Genomic DNA, 20,303 nt, shown 5'->3' on the forward strand with positions numbered 1-20,303 from the left:
GTCTGTATTCTGGTCCCTGCATTTTCCTGCTTTATCTTGCTTCTTTGTGTGCATTGTGATGCTCTGTTGTCTCTGAGGCATTGTGACATTTTTGTTTATATTTAATTGGTGATTTTATGTTGGAGTGACTTGCCCACAATTTTCATTTTCTTTGTATGTTATGTATGTAAGCAGGGTACTGTGCTATGCTCCTCTGTTTGCTAGTTGGCAGCACTTATACACTAATCACCTGTCTCCCTTCCCGTTGTCAGCCTCTGGTATGTCCCTGCTGTCTTTGGCAAACAGAGCCTATTCTTAGATCCCTGGAATCCTAATGAGAATGCTGTCACTTTAAAATCCAAAATGGTAACCGCTTATAAACATTCAGAATGGCTGTGCTCTCAGTCACTTTAAATACCCAAATTGACCACTGCTTGTAAACATTCAAAATGGCTGTGTCCTCAGTCATTTGAACTATCCAAAATGGCCACTGCTTGTAAACAATCAAAATGGCTGTGACCTCTGGACGGTAGAAAGCCTGCACTCAGATTGTCTCCCTCCTTGCTGTTTCCCTTCCTAGTCATAGGCCACCAGCACAGTCGTCCCTGCAGTCCTTGGTGACCAGGGCTGATCTTTAGGTCAATTCTTAGGTCCAGCACCACTTGGAAATATTCAAGCTGTTGATCCTGTCAGAGTAGCTGACAGTCCACTTCTCCATCCATCTCTGTACTCACTGTTTTCATTCAGGTTTTTCCACTAGTTGTTACCTAATTCACTCTGTATGTTGTTGTTATGTGCCGTCGGAGCCGCCCCGGACTCATAGCGACCCCTCCTTGGGTTTCCGAGGCAGTATCACTACGGAAGTAGGATTGCCCAACCTTCCTTCCGAGGAGTGGCTGGTGGATTTGAACCTCCAGCCTTCTGGTTAGCAGTCAGGTGCCTTCAGCACTATGCTACCAGAGCTCCTATTCACTCTGTATAATTCCTTTCAGAGCTCAGGGCTCCAGGCTTATCTTCTATATCTCTCTCAGTTGTTTCTCTTTTCTTTATTGAAGAGGGTCTGTGTAGCTTGTCTGCTTATTTCTCCATCTTACCGGAAGTGATAGGTAATAGTTTTTGATATGCTGTCCCCAATTTAGCTTTTGTTAGACCAAGTAGGATTCTGAATTTCCCAGACGATTTTCATTTTGGTGGTGAGGTGGTGTTTCTGCCTCCTGAGTGTGTCTCCTTGCAGAGCTAAGGCACCTTAGTGTGCAGCCAGCAGCTGTGCAAACTTTTCCTTTAGAGTCAAAGCATCACAGGAGGAGGCTGCTTCTGCTGTTAATAGTAGCACATTATCTTCCTCTGTGCGCTTATTGTCTGCCAGGCATTGTGCTGTGTCTCTCTCCAGTGCTGCCTTAGTGCACTTGGAAGCATGAAAGATTATAAAGACTATGGTGCATAATTGTAAATCTTAAATTCAACACCACTGTGTTATATAGGGTGAATTCTGCTGCAAGAAACAGCCTGTCTTACCCAAAGAGACTTCAAGAATAGGATAGTTTATTATCTCGCATTTGGAGAAGTCCAGAGGTAGGACAGTTTTAGGGGGATGGTGTGGTTCAGCATCTCATCGTCTTTAGTCTCTGCCATCCTCAGCATGCTGACTTTCACGCTTAGGCTTGTGCTTTCATGGTACCAAGATGTTGCTGCAGTACTTAGCATTACCTGGTTTGTAGTCAGGAAGGGAAGTTTTCCTGCATTTGTCTTTTTTTTTTTTTTTTTTAAGTTATTCAGGAGAAGGGCCTTTCCCCAGAAGACCTCAGCAAACTTTCTGTCTAATCTCACTGGCCAGGATTCAACCACCTGCCTAGGCTCTGGGTACAGGGGCTAAAGAAACTCTCTGACCTTTTCAGTCTCTGTAGTTGTGGTCTGGAAGACTCAGACAGCAAATAAAGAGTGTGTGTGTGTGTGTGTGTGTGTCTGTTGGGTGGACAACCAGCTGTAAGTGCTGTAGTCATTAAGTGTAGCAAAGATTCCTTTCCTTAATTCCTGGACACAGAGACATTTGAGTACATCAATTCATTACAGTGAAAGACAGTTACATCTCATTATTAGGAAGGTTATTTTTTCACATAACCCAACTCTGCCCCACTAAGTTCGTCACTTGTGTGCTAGTTTTGGTTTCTAGAGACGTACAGAGTCACATCACTCCTCTTTTATGTGGTTCTTTTTTGGTATGTGAGGATAGCTTTCATATTCCACTTTCTACTGTCCTGAAATCCAGAGTATTCTTAACCATGGTTAGTAATATGACATGGTGTCCAGACCCTTTAATATCTTCAGTCACTATTAGCTTGTCTTAAAATGGACTGCCCGAGTAGTTGCAAGCTCATGTAGCTGCTTAGCACATTGCCTTGCTTATAATACATGGTAAGTAAGTGGCAGTTCATTTCCCCGTCCCTTCTGTGGGTGCTGCTGGTGGTGGCTTTTACCAGCTCAAGGTGTAGAGGGCACTCATTTCCTGTAACCTGCAATCTGTTCATGCAGCCTGACATCATTGATGCTTATAACTGCTTCATCACTCTTGGCTACTGAAGGCAGAAATCGACTCAGTCTCTAAGGTCATTGCAGATGCCTGATCTCTGGGTGGAGTGCCTCTTCTCTGAAAGACTAAATGGAAATCTGCTCTTAAGGTGGTTGGAGAAACTTGCCACTGTGTGAATGGTACTCTACCCTGGGTGTTACTGTGGTACGCAGAACTTCACAAAATCCCTCACATAGTAGAAGGGAAATTTACCTCGATGAAATGACAGGTATTCATCATTCACTAGAAACATTTTAAGTGAAGCTTCTGAAAAGAATCAACTCCAACCACCTAATGCAGCTGCTTAAAGTACCCAGAAGTTCTTTGGATAAGAAGTCTTATGGGTAGGATATACTTAAGAGAATACCCTTCCTGGGATTGGATCCTAACTCTACCATTTATTGTCTTTGTGACCTTGAGCAGTTACTTAGAACCTTTCTGAACTCAGTTCCTTCATCTCTAAAATAGAATAATGATAGCATATAATTCATAGGGTTGTTGTGAGAATTTGAGTTCATAATATACACAAAACACGTAGAAAAGGACCTGGCATGTGGTCCCTAAGGAACCCTGGTGGCCCAGTGGGTAAGTGCTCAGCTGCTAATGGAAATGGCAGTGGTTCAAACCTACCAGCTGCTCCATGGGAAAGGGATGTGGCAGTCTGCTTCTATAAAGATTACAGTTTTGGAAACTGTATGGGACAGTTCTGCTCTGTCTTGTAGGGTTGCTATGAATTGGAGTTTCCTGCATGGCAACAGATTTTTTTTTTTTTTTTAAGTCATATGTTTTAAACTTTTTTGGCTTTCAAACTGCCCATTGGTTAAACTCAAACTCCTTAATGTATTCTTTTTATCATGATGTTGCTGATGGGTCCAGTTTTGAGGATTTTTGTTTTCTTTATGTTGAAGTGTAATCCATACTGAAGGCTGTAGTCTTTGATCTTCATCAGTAAGTGCTTCAAATCTTTTTCACTTTCAGCAAGCGGGGTTTTGCCATCTGCATATCCCAGGATGTTGTTGCATCTTCCTCTAATCCTGATGCCACATTCTTCTTCAGATAGTCCAGCTCAGATTTGCTGAGGATACAGATTGAAAGGATACAACCCTGACACACACCTTTTTGATTTTTAACCATGCAGTCCTCCCTTGTTCTGTTCAAATGACTGCCTCTTGGTGTATGTACAGGGCCCTCATGAGCACAGTTAAATGTTCTGAAATTCCCATTCTTTGCAGTGATATCTGTAGTTTGTTATGATCTGCCCTGCCCGACACCCAGTAATCCCCAGGTACTTGTATTTTGTACATATTTTGTACAATGTGGTCGTCCTTCCCTTCTACTCCCTTTGCCAGGAAAACTCTGACACTAAATGCAGCTCTTCTCCTCTAAGAAAACCTCCCTTTCTGATTGAATTATAAGCCTTTCCTATGAGTTTCTGTACTTGATGTAGTTGTTAGGTGCCGTTGAGTCGGCCCTGACTCATAGCGACCCCTCCTTGGGTGTCCGAGGCAGTATCGCTACAGAAGTAGATTGCCCAACCTTCCTTCCAAGGAGTGGTTGGTGGATTTGAACTGCCAGGTTTCTGGTTAGCACTCAAGTGCCTTAAGCACTACGCTACCAGAGATCCTAACTTAGCACCTAGTAAATTCTTTAGTTATTGCCTGTTATTTTCTGTTGCCCTTACTACACTGAAATCTCCTTGAAGGCTGTCACTGTGTCCAGTTCATGTTTATATCATGAGCCCAGACCAGTGCCTGGCATATAGTGGACTCGGTCATTACGTACTAAATGGAAGACTAAATTAACTTTAGGAATGTCTGTACTTGTTCTTTTCTAACCAAATCTGGTTTTCATTGTCCATATAAGTTTATGAAAACACAATTTTTCATAAAGTTTAAAAGCTTTTTTTTAAATTTAATTGTATATTAACATTACAGTATTACTACTCTTCTTACTTTTAATTGCATGATCTTATTTTATAGTATTTTGAATGGTTTGAAACCATTCAAGTGTTTTGATTGGTTCTTGAGCCAAGTGAAAGAATAGAAGGAGATTAATGATGATGGTAACATTTGAATCTTGAATTAGGTTTGATGCTGTAAGTGCAGAACTGCTGAAGTGGATTTTGAAATCAAAGACAGACATTCAAAACATAGAGATAAAAGAGTATAAGAAGATTCGAGAGACTTCAGAAATAAAAAAGAAGCTGAAGGTAAAACATAAAACACTCTTACGCTAGTGAATAAAATATTTAGTCAGGCTAGGTTTGCTGTTGGCATAGAGATGTGATAGTACCTAAAAGCTTCCTGCAAAATAAATGTTGCCATAGGTAGCTTTTAGAGCGTTGTAGTACATTTCAAATTGATTTGAGCGAGCTATCACAGGATCCCTTGTAGAGGCGGATTTTTTTCCCCCTTTTTAACCAATGAAATGTGCAGGAAAGAACTCTTCCTAAGGTGATCCAGTTACTAGTTTTCAGATTGATTAATGTACCTTAATCTGGTATCTAATAATTTAAGAATTTATCTTTGCCAAGGAGGTTTGCTTTCTGAATATAACATAGTATTTCAAATCTCAAAACATTCTTGTTAAGAACAGACACAGCTTATAAAAATAAAATTCATCGGGAGCACAGTTGTAGTCTGGCACACCTGGTATCTCCATGGAATGGACTCCATGACAACTGGTTTTTGGTACTAGAAAATGTAGGGGATCTTAGCCTTGCTACTTTGTAGCCTTATGTGTGTTAGTGAAAATTAGGACAGGAGATTGTAGTGCTGAGATTCATTAAGTCATTTTTCATTTTTTCTTGATATTTTTGAACATCTGGTGCAAATCTCTGCTGGCTTATGTATCAGCGGTAGAGTTTAAAGTGTTTGGAGAACAATTTAAAAACACAAGATGTTCATGAGTATCTGTGATGTAAGTAAGGAAATAGAAGCTACCAGAGGAGCTGAGAGAGGACCAGGATTGCTGCTGTCCCTGCAGAGTTGTGAAGTCCAAGAGGGTAGGAGGTGCTGATCAGGGACTTGAAGAAGATGCTCCTTCTAGCCAGTGGGAGGGCGCGTCAGGCAGGGAGACTGTGAGCACAGGATGAATGAACATGGGCAAGTCTAGTGTGATCTCTGAAGCATATACTTTGTTTTGTTTAGTTGTCAGTGTGTGTATAAGAATAGTAGGGAGTTAAGTTGGACAGGTGATTGGAGATGAGGCTCTGGCCAACTTTGAATGTTTGGATGAGAAGTTTAGACTAATTTCTGCCTTATTTCACTGAAACTACTCATGTTGCTGTCATCAGTCATATTTAGCTTCCAAATCCAAAGGATGTATTTTGGTTCTCATCAAACCTGCTCTCTGCAGCCTTTGCCACGGTTAGCCATTCCCTCCTCCTTAAACTCCCATAGTGCCTTGACATCTGTGACCAGGATGAAGGGTGATCTTCCTGAAATGTAAATCTCATTAGGTGGCTGCCATGTTTCCCCCCGCCCCCCAAATTATTGTGGCAAAATATGCACAAACCACGTTTATCATTTTAATTATTTCTAAGGATACATTTCAGTGACATTAAGTACATTCACAATATTGTAGAGCCATCATCGCTATTTCCTGAACTTACTCAGTTAGTGCTTATTAGGTACAGAGTTTCTGTTTGGGTTGATGAGAAAGCTCTGGAGAAATTTCACACAGTTATTTTTATGATGTGGCATGTAGTCAGGCTATTCATGTGAACAGATATGTTGGATCTGAAACATGGTTTTAACTGCTTGGCCTCATAATTTCAGTGTAGAGTTATTTTTCTCATAAAAGAAACCCACGTTTTATAGTTGCTATGTGTTTTCGGTCATTGATTGAATTTACCTTTTCAGATTTATTCCTCTGTGCAGTCTGGGGCATAGGCTGGAGTTGCATGGTTTTATATTGTAAGATTCTCTTAGGTCAATTGTCCATTGCCTAAAGAGAATGTGGAAGAGACATTAGAGATCTAAACTGAAGATACTGTCTGCTGATGTCGAGAAGAAAGGTGGCCATATTCTAACATTGGGACTTTATTTTTAGGGATTAGAAAAGGAACAGACAGAAAAAAGACCCAAACTTGGTGACTTAAGCCAAAGTGGACAGTTGCTTTTGGAGCAGATGAGAAAAGGTAAGACCCTTACTTAAAAAAAAAAAAAGAAAAGAAAAAGAAAAGTATATATATGTGTGTGTGTGTGTATTAAGATGTTGTTGTTGTTGTTGTTATATGCTGTCGAGGCGGCCCCGACTCATAGCGACCCCTCCTTGGGTTTCCGAGGCAGTATCACTACGGAAGTAGGATTGCCCAACCTTCCTTCCGAGGAGTGGCTGGTGGGTTTGAACCGCCAGCCTTCTGGTTAGCAGTCAAGTGCCTTAGGCACTACGCTACCAGAGCTCCTATGTGTATTAAGATAGTGTCATTGAATAACATTTATAATTTGAAAAATCAAGTATTTGCATTAACACACCCAGCAACTCTGAGGGGGAAAGCCATGGCAGTTTGCTTCTGTACAGATTACGGCCAAGATAACCCTATGAGGCAGTTCTACTTTGTCACATGGGACTAGTAGGAGTCAGACACGGCTCGAGGACCCCTGGTAACAACAACTTTCGTTGTTAGAAAAGTACTTTACAAGACTTTTTTTTAGGTTCAAACTCATTGCCATCAAGTCAATTCCGACTCATAGCGACTCCCTTTGGGTTTCCAAGGTGGTAAATCTTTATGGAGGTAGATTGCCCAATCTTCCTGCCATGGAGTGGCTGGTGGGTTTGAACTGCCAACCTTCTGGTTAGCAGACAAATGCCTTAGGCATTACACCACCAGAGCTCCTTTTTTAAGTCAGCAGAATCTATTTTTCAAATGATATTTCATGCAGATGATGATGATGTAAAATGTGTAAAAGCAATGTTGTGTGCTTTCATGTGGGTTCAGAACCTAAAACTCTGATACCTCAGCAGAGCAGTAGAATCCCCTGGGGTACAAGATTTTAAAATCCTGTAAAATCCTGAGCCTTACACATGGAGATTTTTTTGCAGGGGGAGATAGGGTGACAGGAGAAAGCTTTTACCTTGGCAACATTGCAAATGATAAATTCATTAAGGTTGATTCTTGATTCCTTTGAGTGCATTTCCTTAATTTACTACAAGCATTTTTTTAAGAGTTAACTTTGAGAAAGTGTTACTTCTGTTTGAGAGTTTTACACTGAATTTTTTTTGCCATAGCCCCAGTGACTTAAAAACCGAAACCAAACCCACTGCTGTTGAGTCCATTCTGACTCATAGTGACCCCCATTGAGTTTCCAAGGCGGTAAATCTTTATGGAAGTAGCTTGCCCAGTCTTCCTGCCATGGAGTGGCTGGTGGGTTTGAACCATTAGCCTTCTGGTTAGCAGTTGAATGCCTTAGGCACTGTGCCACCAGAGCTCCAAGGGGTCTAAACAACACTGTTTGGGAGTTGTGTATGATTCTGTCTTTGCAATAGCCTGGAAAGACATTTTCTGTAAGCCCTATTTCTCATTCCAATCATAGTATGTGCCGAGAGATCTGCTGTTGCTCTCCTGGACAGTAGTCACAGACATCCATGGCAGGATATGAATGTCACGTTGACAGGAGCTTTCAAAGTGATAGTGTTTACCATTTTTCATTTTCTGACTTTTTTTCTGGTGCAAAATGTAAACATATACAGAGCATGTACAACAATGTAATCAATCTCCTTGTACCAATTACTCAGTTTCATAACTAACAAAATTTTGTAATTCTTGAATTATCTATACCCCCCACTCTTCATCCCCCATGATTGCTATTATTACTAATACGTTTTTTCCAGTGTTTATTTGAAGGAAAATTTACTGACATTGGAATGCATTGAGCTTAGCTATGCCTTTTCGACAGGTTACACACCTGTGTAATCTGCACACATCTATCATTCTATTCAGCATTTCCAGTTCCTCAAAAGTATTCTCTGGTGTCCCCTTCTGGCCAGTCACCCTTCCCTACTCTCAGAAAACCACTGTTCTGATTTTTTAAACAACCTTAGATTATTAGGAGGAGTTCTGGTAGCGTAGTGCCTAAGGCACCTGACTGCTAACCAGAAGGCTGGCAGTTCAAACCCACCAACCACTCCTCGGAAGGAAGGTTGGGCAATCTAATTCTGTAGTGATACTGCCTCGGAAACCCAAGTCGGGGTCACTATGAGTCGAATCTGATTTAACGGCAGTGAGTTTGGTTTCTTTGGTTTAGATTATTTTTGCCTTCGCTTTTGCCTTTTCAAAGACCTCTGAAGAGTCTTTTTCAGAAGTCTTTTTTCAGACTATGAAGACTCTTGTTATATATCAGGCAAAGGTTATTGAAAGGCGCCCTGGTATATACTTCTAAAAGAATGCCAATGCACTGTTGTCAATCTGTGTGTTAGTTATAAGTAAAGCTGAATTTCTTCCTTTTTTTAAACAAACAAGACCAGTATAAATAGTAATTTAAAAACCCAATCTAGGGGACTATGTTTGTTACCCCTGGGTGTGGGCACCCTGTGGGGATTGTTCTTTCCAGTATGTACTTGAAGGTACCCAGAGACTCAGAGAGATTGTAATTCCTCTTGAGGTGCTGATTTCTTCAATAATTTCAGTAACTTGGTTACTGAATTCTTGCCAGTTACCATTGTCGATCTTTGCTTCTTGGTTCAACTTTGGAGAGACCTTGGGACTCAGATCTTGTCTGGTAAGAATATGGGGTAGCTAGCTAGCTTCATGAGTCTGCCTGCTGACTTGACCACCCTTTTTTGTTTGCCAGCTTTTAGTAGCTGTGGCAGAATGAGTAGACTGATGGAGGGTTGGGGGTGAAGACTTTATCTAGGGGAGAAGTTAGTGAGAGGTGAGGTGTTTGCTATAATGTGAATAACAGTGGGTTGGGAAACCGGAGGCCTTGAGTTCTTCCCTTTTCTAGCTTTGTGTCCTTGGGCAAGTCACATAATCCCTCTGTTTCTTGTTTCACCCTCTAGAAAGTGAGGGAGTTTGCTAGCTGAGTATAGCTTTTGCTCGATAAAATCTTAACCGTGACTAGACAGGTCCTAAAATATGTCAGCAAATTTAAGTGCATATGAAAATGATAGTTGCAGAGGGCTAAGGGCAATGTTGGTAAATATACAGCATATGGTTTTATAATATGATAATAAAGAAATAAGTTTGCGACCTGATGTGCACTTACCTACTTTCATAGGAAACCTTTTATATTTTGTGTCACCATTTTCTGTTTTCCATCTTTGGTAGGACTGAAATGCATTCGTTAGAGGACCTTGATTCTATTTAAAAAATACATCTGTTATTAAACATTTATGATGTAGGCATAGGAAGCTGAGAGGGCATTAATCTGAATAGACAGAATTCTTGGACAGCATTTATCTAAGAAAGTAACTAGAAAAATAAACACTACCAACAACAGAACTGTGGCAGAAGGAAGGGGATCGGGTTTCCAGAATTGCCACATTCTATTGGCTAAAAAGTTAGGAAACCTGGAAATAAACCAGGAAATTGTAGCCCAAGTACAAGAAGAAAAGCAGTCAATAGAAACTGACTTTATGTATTCTGAGTTTAGCGTGCTCATTTTTTGGGGGCGGGCAGTGTCTACCTTTTGTTGTAAGGCATAATGAAGGTTTTCTCTGTATGGCCCATTGTCTTCTCCTTTTATCTATTATTCTTGTTTTGTAGTATTGCACATTACTCTTCCATATGTTAATACTGCTACTGTAAAACCAGAAATGTTGAACAGAAATGAAAACATAACTGGTATGGTTTTTTTTTTCCCAAAAAATATTTTAAACCAATCCTGGAACACTGATAGTTAATGGAGAGGGAAGTTTTAATGTAGAGTGTAATTTAGCTGGTGTCTGGCTAGGTAAGGATGTAGGTAAATGATTCTGTTGAATTAGAAAAGCATATAAAATTTTTCAGTAAAATATACATTCAAATAATCATGCCACTGTTTTCTTCGTATCAAATCTGGCAGATCTTTCTATCTAGTTCATTTGAATAAACTTTTGTGATGTCTTATGCAGCATATAAAACCAAACTCACTGCTGTCGAGTCAGATCTGACTCCTAGCCACCCCTCCTTGGGTTTCTGAGGTGGTATCTCTACAGAAGTAGATTGTCCAGTCTTCTTTCCGAGGAGTAGTTGGTGGGTTTGAACCACCAGCCTTCTGGTTAGTAGTCAAATGCTTAGGCACTAATGAAATAAACTCATTTGAATTTCAGGGATACAACGATCTAGTTTTCTTGATTCAGCTTCTCTTGCTCCTAGAAATCTTCAGCTAATATACTGTTGTTGTTGTTGTTAAGTGCCGTCGAGTCTAATATACTAGAGTAGTTGAACCCTTGTATAATGTGACTTTACACATTGGTACCCATTATGACTGGCAAAATGTATAAGCCAGTGAATACTGATGATGGTCCTGTGATTTGTAAACATGTCCTTTGATCCAATAGAGCTGTATTCTATTGAATATTCTTTATTGAGAATAAGTGGCAGGACTATGTTGTATTTTGTCTCTTTTAGATGATTAATAGGGTGATATGCCTTTGATTTGGCTTTTGACTAGTTACCTTCTACGAGTTGGGTGTTCTATAGGAATTGGAGATTTATAACTCTGCGACTCTGGAAACAAGTATTTAAAAGGCAATGTACAGCTCTCATTTTTTAAGATGCACACTGCTTTGATCATTCATTGACACAAATCCAGCCTATAGAATCTCAAGCTTAGAGAAGAATGATTTAAGTTCTGAGAAGTAGTTTGAAGGAAGGCGCTCTGGTGGTGTAGTGCCTAAGGCATTTGACTGCTAACCAGAAGCTTGAAGGTTCTCACCCACCAGCTGCTCCTGGGAAGGAAGATGGGGCCATCTACTTCCATAGTAATACCACCTGGGAAACCCAAGGAGGGGTTGCTATGAGTTGGATCTGACTTGACAGCAGTGAGTGTGGCTTTTTTTTTTTTTTTTTTTTTGGAGTTTGAAGGGATGACATGAATGGATAGTGAAACATTGTCAGTAAATAAAAAATTAAAAGGAAAGACAGAAGTTTCTCCCAGTTTCCTGGTATTATGAAATGAGTACCTTTTGACCTTTTTCAGATAAGCTGCCATACTTTTCTGTCTCAACATTTCATTAACCCACTTAATTTTACTTGTTGAGGGTAAATTGCCCTGACGTGAGGACAGAGTGGCTGTGGGAGAGGCTAACGATTTTACGGAATGCAGGTGACTAGGCTCGAGCAGGTTCTGTATGTCCGCTGTTTCCATTTCTCAGGAAAATGGTGACTGGTTTTATGATCCCCATTAACAGGGGTCATTGAGCATGGACTGTGGTGTCCATGTTTTGCCTTGGTCTCATATACTATGACCCATGTGTTAGTGAGCCATGGACTCTAGCCAGTGACGTGGGAGAATAGATTCAGTCTATACCATGGCCTGTTTGTGTTTTTTGTTTTCAGTGGGTACAGTGTGTTACAGACATTCTTAAAGTGACAAAGTCTATGGATCCTGAGTGACCTTTTGTTTTATGTGCTGTTTTTTTTCTTTTTTTTTGTTCGAGCTCTGATTACCCAGTTTTGATTGTATATGTTTACAAAGCTATATTGTGGTATCACCCTCCTACTCAAATAGTAGAGATGTTAAGGCCATCCTTTCAACATGCATGCTTTCCTTAGAATATACGTATTTGTTTGCAGATTTACCATGGTTTCTTGCAGTAATTTTAAAGATTTGATTTTCCATTGAGGGAAGGCCTACAATAAAACTTACAGTTATATACAACTTTATTATTTTCATAAACATTCTCTACTGAAAAGATAAGACCAATTTATAAGTTGTCTGTAATAAAAATCATGGCATTTTCCCCCCTGCTCTATTCTCTGTAGCAGATAGATCTTACCACTGCATCAACATGTTGTGTATTTGCTTGGCTCTATGTAGCACACCCAGTAGACCTTGCTGAAGCTGCAGGGCCTGGCTGCTGGCTTAGTAGGCCCTCAATCTCCATGTTGCCTCCTAGTCATGAGAATTCTTGCCATTCATTTGCAAGTCATAGACACTGTGGTCCCTTTATCATCAAAGGAGCTCTGGGGGCATAGTGGGTAAAACGTTTGGCTGCTAACTAGAAGGTTGGCAGTTTGAACCTAACCAGGGGCTCTGTGGAAGGAAGATGAGGCAATCTACTTCCGTAAAGATTTACAGCCTTGGAAACCCAGTGGGGGTTGCTGTGAACTGGAATCTGCTGAATGGCAGTGGATTTTTTTTTTTTTTTTCCTGGTGTGTGGTCCAGCAAAGGCTTGGGCTGCCTCCTGGTTTTTGATTTTATTTCCCTGGCTCAGACTAGTAGCTAGCAGAGTTACTAGACAACAAGGATGGAAGCGTGCATTCTGTAGAAAAGACAATGGTCAGATCTCTTCCAAATGTCTTTTGTGACAGCCACACCACTTTTGGAGCACTCCTTCAAGCTCTTCCCTCCCCCATTTTAGTTAAAGAATTTAAAAACCATAAGCATTTCTTAGTTTATAATTTTTCATTACTGTGTTAGAAGAGACTTGGAAAATGATTGTTATAGGTGACAGTGGCTCATTATTTCAAATCTGTTAGGATGGCTGTAATACTCAGAATAAGTTTTGTAATATATGGACCGTCTGCTTATTTTTCATGTCTGTGTAGAAGGTCTTCCTCCTGAAGAAACAAAAAATATGCTGGAGAAGGTTTTATCAGAATGGAAGAAGCTATCCCAGCATTTGGAAGATCTGGCAAGAAAGATTCAGCTACAGGAAGAAATAAACACTTACTTTAGGCAGCTTGATGAGCTTGAAAAGACCATAAAGAAAAAGGAGGAGTGGGTAAAACACACTCCCTTTTCAGAAGCACCCCAGCAGTCCTTGCAGAATCTTCAGGACTCCTGTCAGGTAAAGAGCCAACCCTGTGGAACGGGAGTGAATTCTAGGAGTGCTCGTTTTATCATGAACGTTGGGTTAGTTCTGATCTGGTTCATCTTCAGTGAGTATGTGACCATCTTATCTCTTATATAGCGAGAATTGACAGACCTCCTCGGCCTCCACCCTAATATTGAAGTGCTGCGTGCAAGCTGCTTGGCCCTCAGGTCTCAGCCTTCCGCTCCAGATTTTACCCAGCAGAGCCTCGATAGCTTTCTGGGCCGCTACCAAGCTTTGCAGCGCGATTTAGAGGATCACCTGCAACAGCTAGAGAATGGTAAACCCTTTCTGCTGGTTTTCTTATTTTATGATTCAGAAATTCTTCTCTCCTTTCACATTGCCGCAATTTAAAAACTTCTTCCCATATTTATACCTTGGGTGGATTTGCTCCTTTTGTACCAGTCCCACTGTTTTCCTCTGAATTCTCTATTTTCCAAGCCTTAAAGTGCATTCTTACGATTTTTTGGACTCACTTGTTTGTGAAACTATAAACAGATTTCATGCGTATTGAAGTCATGGTTACTAGGATCTAATGGTTTTAAGTAATTACACAGGGCTATTTTTCCCTTTGATTGGTGGAGGCCAGTTATTAGCATTACTTGTAGGACTGAAAAAATGATCAGTTACTGCTTCTGTTCGCTCATAATGGTGTAATTTTGCTCCACATGGCCTACTTTTAAAGAAATGTTCCTTTTTTGGAATCTGAAAAAAATTTAGAGATTTTTAACTTTTGGAATAAACCTGATTTTAGAGGGTTTTCTGGGAAAGTTTTTGAGAGCTTATCCATCATGTGTTAACGTTTTTTTCTCCTTAGCTATTTAGTCAAGAATCAGATCATATTATGTAATGTTGCCAGTAATGCATGCTAAAAAGGGGCAGTACAAAGTTAACCACAACCGCACTTAGCAACTGTAGATTCTGTGATGACTTCAAGAATCCAGATGTTTGCACATTAAACAAATGTGCCATGCTTTCTTTCTTCTGGAAAGATTTCTGGGCACCATATTCCATGTTCATTGGATTAAGTAGATCTGGAATGTGAAATAAAAGTTTGAGAAGACCTCCTTCAAAATTTACTATAATAAAATATGCTTTCATAATCAGTATAAAGATCAGAGGCAGCTTAAACATTGACTTTCTTAACTTTTCCTTCTAGTTGGTTTCGTATCTTTGGGTATGTCCTACCCATAAGGCTTCTTTTCCAAAGAATTTCTGGGTCCTTTAAGCAGTTGCATTAGGTGGTTGGTGTTAATTCTTTTCAGAAGCTTCACTTAAAATGTTTCTTATATATTTGTGTTTCTAATGAACTAACTTCTTTCCACACAAGTGTTGCTTGGATGTGATTTCTGCATTAGCCTTAAGTAGATGTCATGCAGGCTGGCTCTTATGGTCAGCGTTTCTCAGAGGACCTGTGGCAGCCTGGCTGTTGTCTTCTTGAATAATGTCCAGACCTCTGGAGATGGCAGTTTGTCTTCGCTCTTGAACTTAGACAAAGCCTGGTTATGGGGATCTTTGTTGTCTTTTATTCTTTGTGTCACTGGCTGAGAAAAGGAGATTATATGAGACAAAAGGAACATTGTAGTGACATCTTCAGAGAGATCATTCATCATGATGAGATGAAGAAAATGGATAGTGGGTTAATCAATATTTCAAACATTAACATCTGCAAGAATGAAGTCACTGTTGGATGCTCAAAAATGCCAATGGAATGATCTATGTTAGTAACTAATACAGACTTTCTTTCATTTTAATCATGATGTCTAAGGTGATATGTATTAGCATTCACCTGTCATATGCGAACAGTTAATGGAACAGAAAATACTGGGTTCCCAACATGATTTTTTCAAATATTTTTAAATAAATAGAATTGAAGAGCCAACCTGGACGTGAATATTTGGAAACCCTGAAAACATTGAAAGAGATGCTGAATGATTTGGAAAGTAAGGCCCAGGGTTCTCTGAGTGTCTTGAATGATCTTGCAAAGGTGGAGAAGACCCTGCAAGAAAAAAAGGTAATTTATATTTTAGGTCTAGAAGTTAGGACTATTTCTAATGTCTCAAATGATAGGAAAATTTTGAAATGCTTTTTTAACTATCTAAAATAAAAATGATAATTTTTGGTCAAAATTGGTCAAATAATTTCATATAATATGAAGTTAGTTACTTTAAGATCTCAACTAAAAGAAAGATAGTTATTAAATATCTGTTAATGAGAAAAAAACATATTGTTTCCTTATGTTGTAATTAGCCTAAAATAGTCAACCTATTCATGATTTGCTAAAATATCTTCAATATAATGAAAAATATTAGTTAAATTGACGTGTTATTTACTGAATAAAATGCTTCCCCTGTCATTAAGTTAAGTTAAGACTTGTGGCTCCTACTATTTCATCATGTAAAACAGATTAACTGTTGACCACTATAGACTTGGCCCTCAGTGGTATGTTGTTCTCATGGTTTTTAAGTGTTTTGAATATATTATGTCTTGCCCACGCACAGCTCATGAAGGGAAAGCTTTAACTTTTTTAATTATGCTTTTTTTTTTTTTGAATTTTTCACATTTCTTTTTTTGTTAAATGCTTTTTTTTTTTTGGAGAAACGTGACTTTTGACTGTTTTTAGCTCCTATTGTTATATCTCTACAGATCATTATTGTGCATATTTTCAATTTTTAAAAACCTTTTCCAGGCCCTTGATGAAATTCTTGAGAATCAGAAACCTACATTATATAAACTTGCAGAGGAAACAAAAGCTTCAGAGAAAAATGTTCCTCTTGATGGAGAAAATCCGTATCGACAGGCATTTGATGCTGTTCAGGGAAAATGGAATAAGCTGAAGGCCAAGGTTTCCCAAGATCTTCATTGGCTTGAAGAAATTACAGCCAAACTCCGGACTTTTGCGGTAAATGCAGAGGCCCCTGGGAGTTTAAGCTGATTACAGGGTGAAATAGCAATGCTCATGCAAGCCTCTCTCAGGCCTAACAGACATTTGAGTATTTGGCATTGTTTCTGTCCCACATTTATTGTAATTTTAAGGTGAGATTTATAACTTGCTTACCAAAGACATGGGTTTAATGTGCTAGAGAGCACATTGATTTCCTTTTGCCTTACAGAAAAGGCTCCTTGGTGCAGGTAAACTGGGCTTTGAAGATAAGAGAAAATTGCTTAAAAATGGTCAGAATACGTTTCAGGGATGAGTAGCCTGGGTGAAATAGAGGCTGGTGGTTCGTTGACAGAGGTCACTTGGCTGGAGTGGTAGAGTAGTGCAAACCAAGCCAGACCAGTTGTCATCTAGTCAGTTCCCAGTCATGGTGACCCCGTGTGTGCAGAGTACAGCTGTGCTCCAGACGGTTTTCAGGGCTGTGACCTTGAAGTCACACATTGTAAGCCCTCTCTTCAGGGCACCTCTGTGTGGGTTCAAACGGACAACCTTTTGCTTAGTAACTGAGTGCTTAACCATGTGTGCTGCCAGAAGCCGTGGTGGCACAAGTGGTTAAGCTCTTGGCTGCTAATTGTAAGGTTGGTGGTTCAGACTCACCAGCTGCTCTGCAGAAGATGGAAGAGGCAGTGTGCTTCTGGACGTATTTACAGTCATGGACACCTAATGGAGCAGTTACTCTGTGTCCTGCAGGAAGGCCATGATTCAGCGGAATCAATTCAGTGGCACCCAATAGCAATAACAGGGGCTCCAGGAGTAGTAGCCCAGGTGCTGCCAAATAACTGAGTCCTTGAACCTACCTTTTAAGGTCTTGGACGTTTGGATTGTAAATCTGAACCAGGCTGTGGGCAGACAGTGATCAGAAAAGCAAGTCATTCAAGGGACACAACAATTCAGAAGTAGGATGCTTTGCCTCATACGATACATATACTCACAGGCATAAGTGTATGGTAGTCCCTGACTTTATGACAGATTTGAGTTACAATAAACTCCACTTATAACTGTTTTTTTTTTTTTGTACATCTTAACGTTAGTAAAATGTACTACATACAGTGTTGCAGCATGTAATTTCCTGATGTTATCATTCTCAGATGTTCACTTAAACATGTTTAATGTTATGATTTATAAAGTTTCTGACAATAAAAGGCAAATTATTGTAATGAAATTAAATTATTATTGTATTATATTATTAAATTATTATAATAATAATTATTAAGTTATTATAAACTAAAAGAAAAATGAGGTGTTTTCCTCATGTAAGAACCTACAGAAGCTGTTGAAATAGAATCCTGTCATGTTGGGGACTACGTATACATATGTATATTGTTGTTGTTGTTATGTGCCATCGAGTCAGACCTGACTCATAGCAATCCCTCCTTGGGTTTCCGAGGTGGTATCACTATGGAAGTAGATTGCCCAACCTTCCTTCCGAGGAGTGACTGGTGGGTTTGAACCGCCAGCCTTCTGGTTAGCAGTCAAGTGCCTTAGGCACTATGCTACCAGAGCTTCTCATGTGCATATAAATATTTTGTATGTATATTTCAGCCTTCAAGACAATTTGTGTAAGGACTATAGCTACAAAAATGAAAAGATTCAAAGTGAAGACAGAATTTATGAAAATGGTGTTTTGAACGTCAAGGTCAGAGAACATGTGGTAGAAGAGGGCCTGGCAGGCAGTATAGGTCATTGTGGAAGGTTCCTAGCTGGAGTAGGCAGAGCAGTGACCATTGAACTTGAAGGGAAGCTCTTTGACCCAGGAACCAGTGGACAGTTCCAGTGGATGACTAGCAGGCGAGAGTAAAGACAGAGGGTGTTTTGTCTGTGTGTGTAGAAATAGTTTTCTCTAAGTATAAGCTGCAGTTCTGGACCAAAAGCTCAGCAGAATAAACTTAATAATGAGGAGGGCTGTGTGGCATGGAGTTCAGTATTTTTGAGTCATTTAACTTAGTGGGTAAATCTACGCCCTTTCTGTGTCATCAGTTGTAACTGTTTTCCACTTTCACAAACCAAATTCCCTTGTCCATAATTCTAAACTGTTTGGTTTTGGTCCAAGCACTGGATTATTACTGTTTCTCAAGTGCGGACAATTTTGCCGTTTAGGGGGCTTGTAGAAGCATCCAAAGACATTTTGGTTGCCACAGCTGCCGGAAAGGGAGAGTGCTACTGGCATCTAGTGGGTAGAGCTATAGATGCTGCTAGACGTCTTCTGACAGCCCCTGCCGGAAGGAGCGATCTGACCAGAAATGTCCATAGTGCTGAGGTTTAGAAACCCACCATTAAATATTTGACTGCTTTGCAGAAGACCGCTGTTGGGGTTTCAACTTTAAATCTCAGTTCTAGTTAGGGCAATTTACATGTAACGATTATAACTCACTGCTGTCAGGTCACATCCAACTCATAGCGACCCCTCCTTGGGTTTCTAAGGCAGTGTCTCTACGGAAGTAGATTGCCCAGTCTTCCTCCTGAGGGGTAGCTGGTGGGTTTGAACCGCCAGCCTTCTGGTTAGCAGTCAGATACCTTAGGCACTATGCCACCAGAGCTTCTGTAACAATATATCCAAAGGTTATCCTTGACTTCTACGAGTGTATTCTAGGGTTAAATAAAAATATACCAGTACTTTATTTAAAATTTTTTCCATTGTGACTTGGGTGCAGATTTACAAAACAGATTTGTTTTACTCTCAACAGTTCATACACATTTTATCTCACAGCAGAGATTACAATCCCCATAATAAACAGTTCTCTTCCCATTTTCTCCTTGTGGCCATCCCCTTCCTTGTGTCATCATTACCTATGCATTCCTGTCTCTCTAACTTTCCTCCATGAGAATGCTGTCCTTCTGATCTCTCACTGTGCCAGCACTGTAAATGTGGCATTTAAAGAGAATAAATCTTTTCCCAGTCACAAATGTGAGTCTTGTGATTGTAGTCATCAGCTTTAGGCTTAATTGGTTGTTGTCACTAATGCAGTAAAACCAGGCACTTAAAGAGGCCAGTTGGAGCATGTGCCAAGTTCATTTCCACTAAAAAGATCAGACACAAGAGAGAAATGAAGGTTGGAAATTGTTTTTTTTTTTTTTTTTTTTCCTGTGAGTGGCATTACAGTAGTGGATTTGTAATTTCTGGTTATTTTTTATTTGCTCTTTTTAGTCCTAACTACAAGATTGTTGACAGTGTCTGCACTGTATTCCTTAATTATCAAACTTCTTTGCTGGAAAATATTTTTAATTCTAAAGAGCAGTTTTGTTCCTTTATTTTCTTTGTAGGAATTGCATCTTACCCACTCAAAATTCACTTGAAAAAATTTTTGATTATTTTTTCCCCAAGGATATTAGATAATTGCAATAAATGTTCACTTGAAGCTTAGCATTGTGTTTTCCCCTTTTTTGTCACATGATGTTTAATTTTTTATGCATTTAGGTTGTATTTGTTTTTAAGATATGTGGCCCACTAGGTTTTAGATTCAATACCAATTTAGAGTGATGTTTGTTAGGAACACATTGGTTGACTTGTTCATTTCTAAAATGCATTTTTAAATTGTATGTCATACATAAAGATTGTTCATTGTGAAAAAAATGAATAATGTAAAAGTGTAGAGTGAACACCCAGAGATTCCTTTCCTTCCCAGTATTAGTTCCTTCTCTGGAGGCAGCCACTGTTCAAAGTGAATCCTTGCTGGAATTTAACATGTTCAAATCAGGAAAGAAGAACCCATGGATCTTAGTAATTCTAACTGTCTTATCAGACTCATAGAACAAGGGAGCAGTGGTGGGTCAGTGGCAGATACCTTGCCTTCCATGTGAGAGACTTCAGCTTGACCTGAGTTCGAATCCCAGCCGCTGCACCTCGTGCACTTACC

At 39.7% G+C, this 20,303-nt stretch overlaps 1 protein-coding gene across 1 annotated transcript in view; it reads left to right on the plus strand.

The window, feature by feature from the left end:
* Positions 1–20,303, plus strand: part of UTRN (utrophin) — a 731,009-nt gene that overhangs the window by 225,572 nt on the left and 485,134 nt on the right. Inside the window, 6 exon segments of the mRNA XM_042782042.1 lie at positions 4,631–4,754; positions 6,599–6,686; positions 13,243–13,484; positions 13,608–13,788; positions 15,377–15,522; positions 16,198–16,410. Coding sequence (XP_042637976.1) covers positions 4,631–4,754; positions 6,599–6,686; positions 13,243–13,484; positions 13,608–13,788; positions 15,377–15,522; positions 16,198–16,410 — 994 coding nt within the window.

The sequence above is a fragment of the Orycteropus afer genome, unplaced genomic scaffold, assembly GCF_000298275.1.
Source record: "Orycteropus afer afer isolate SDZICR_OR568_19922 unplaced genomic scaffold, OryAfe1.0 scaffold00226, whole genome shotgun sequence".
NCBI lineage: Eukaryota > Metazoa > Chordata > Mammalia > Tubulidentata > Orycteropodidae > Orycteropus > Orycteropus afer.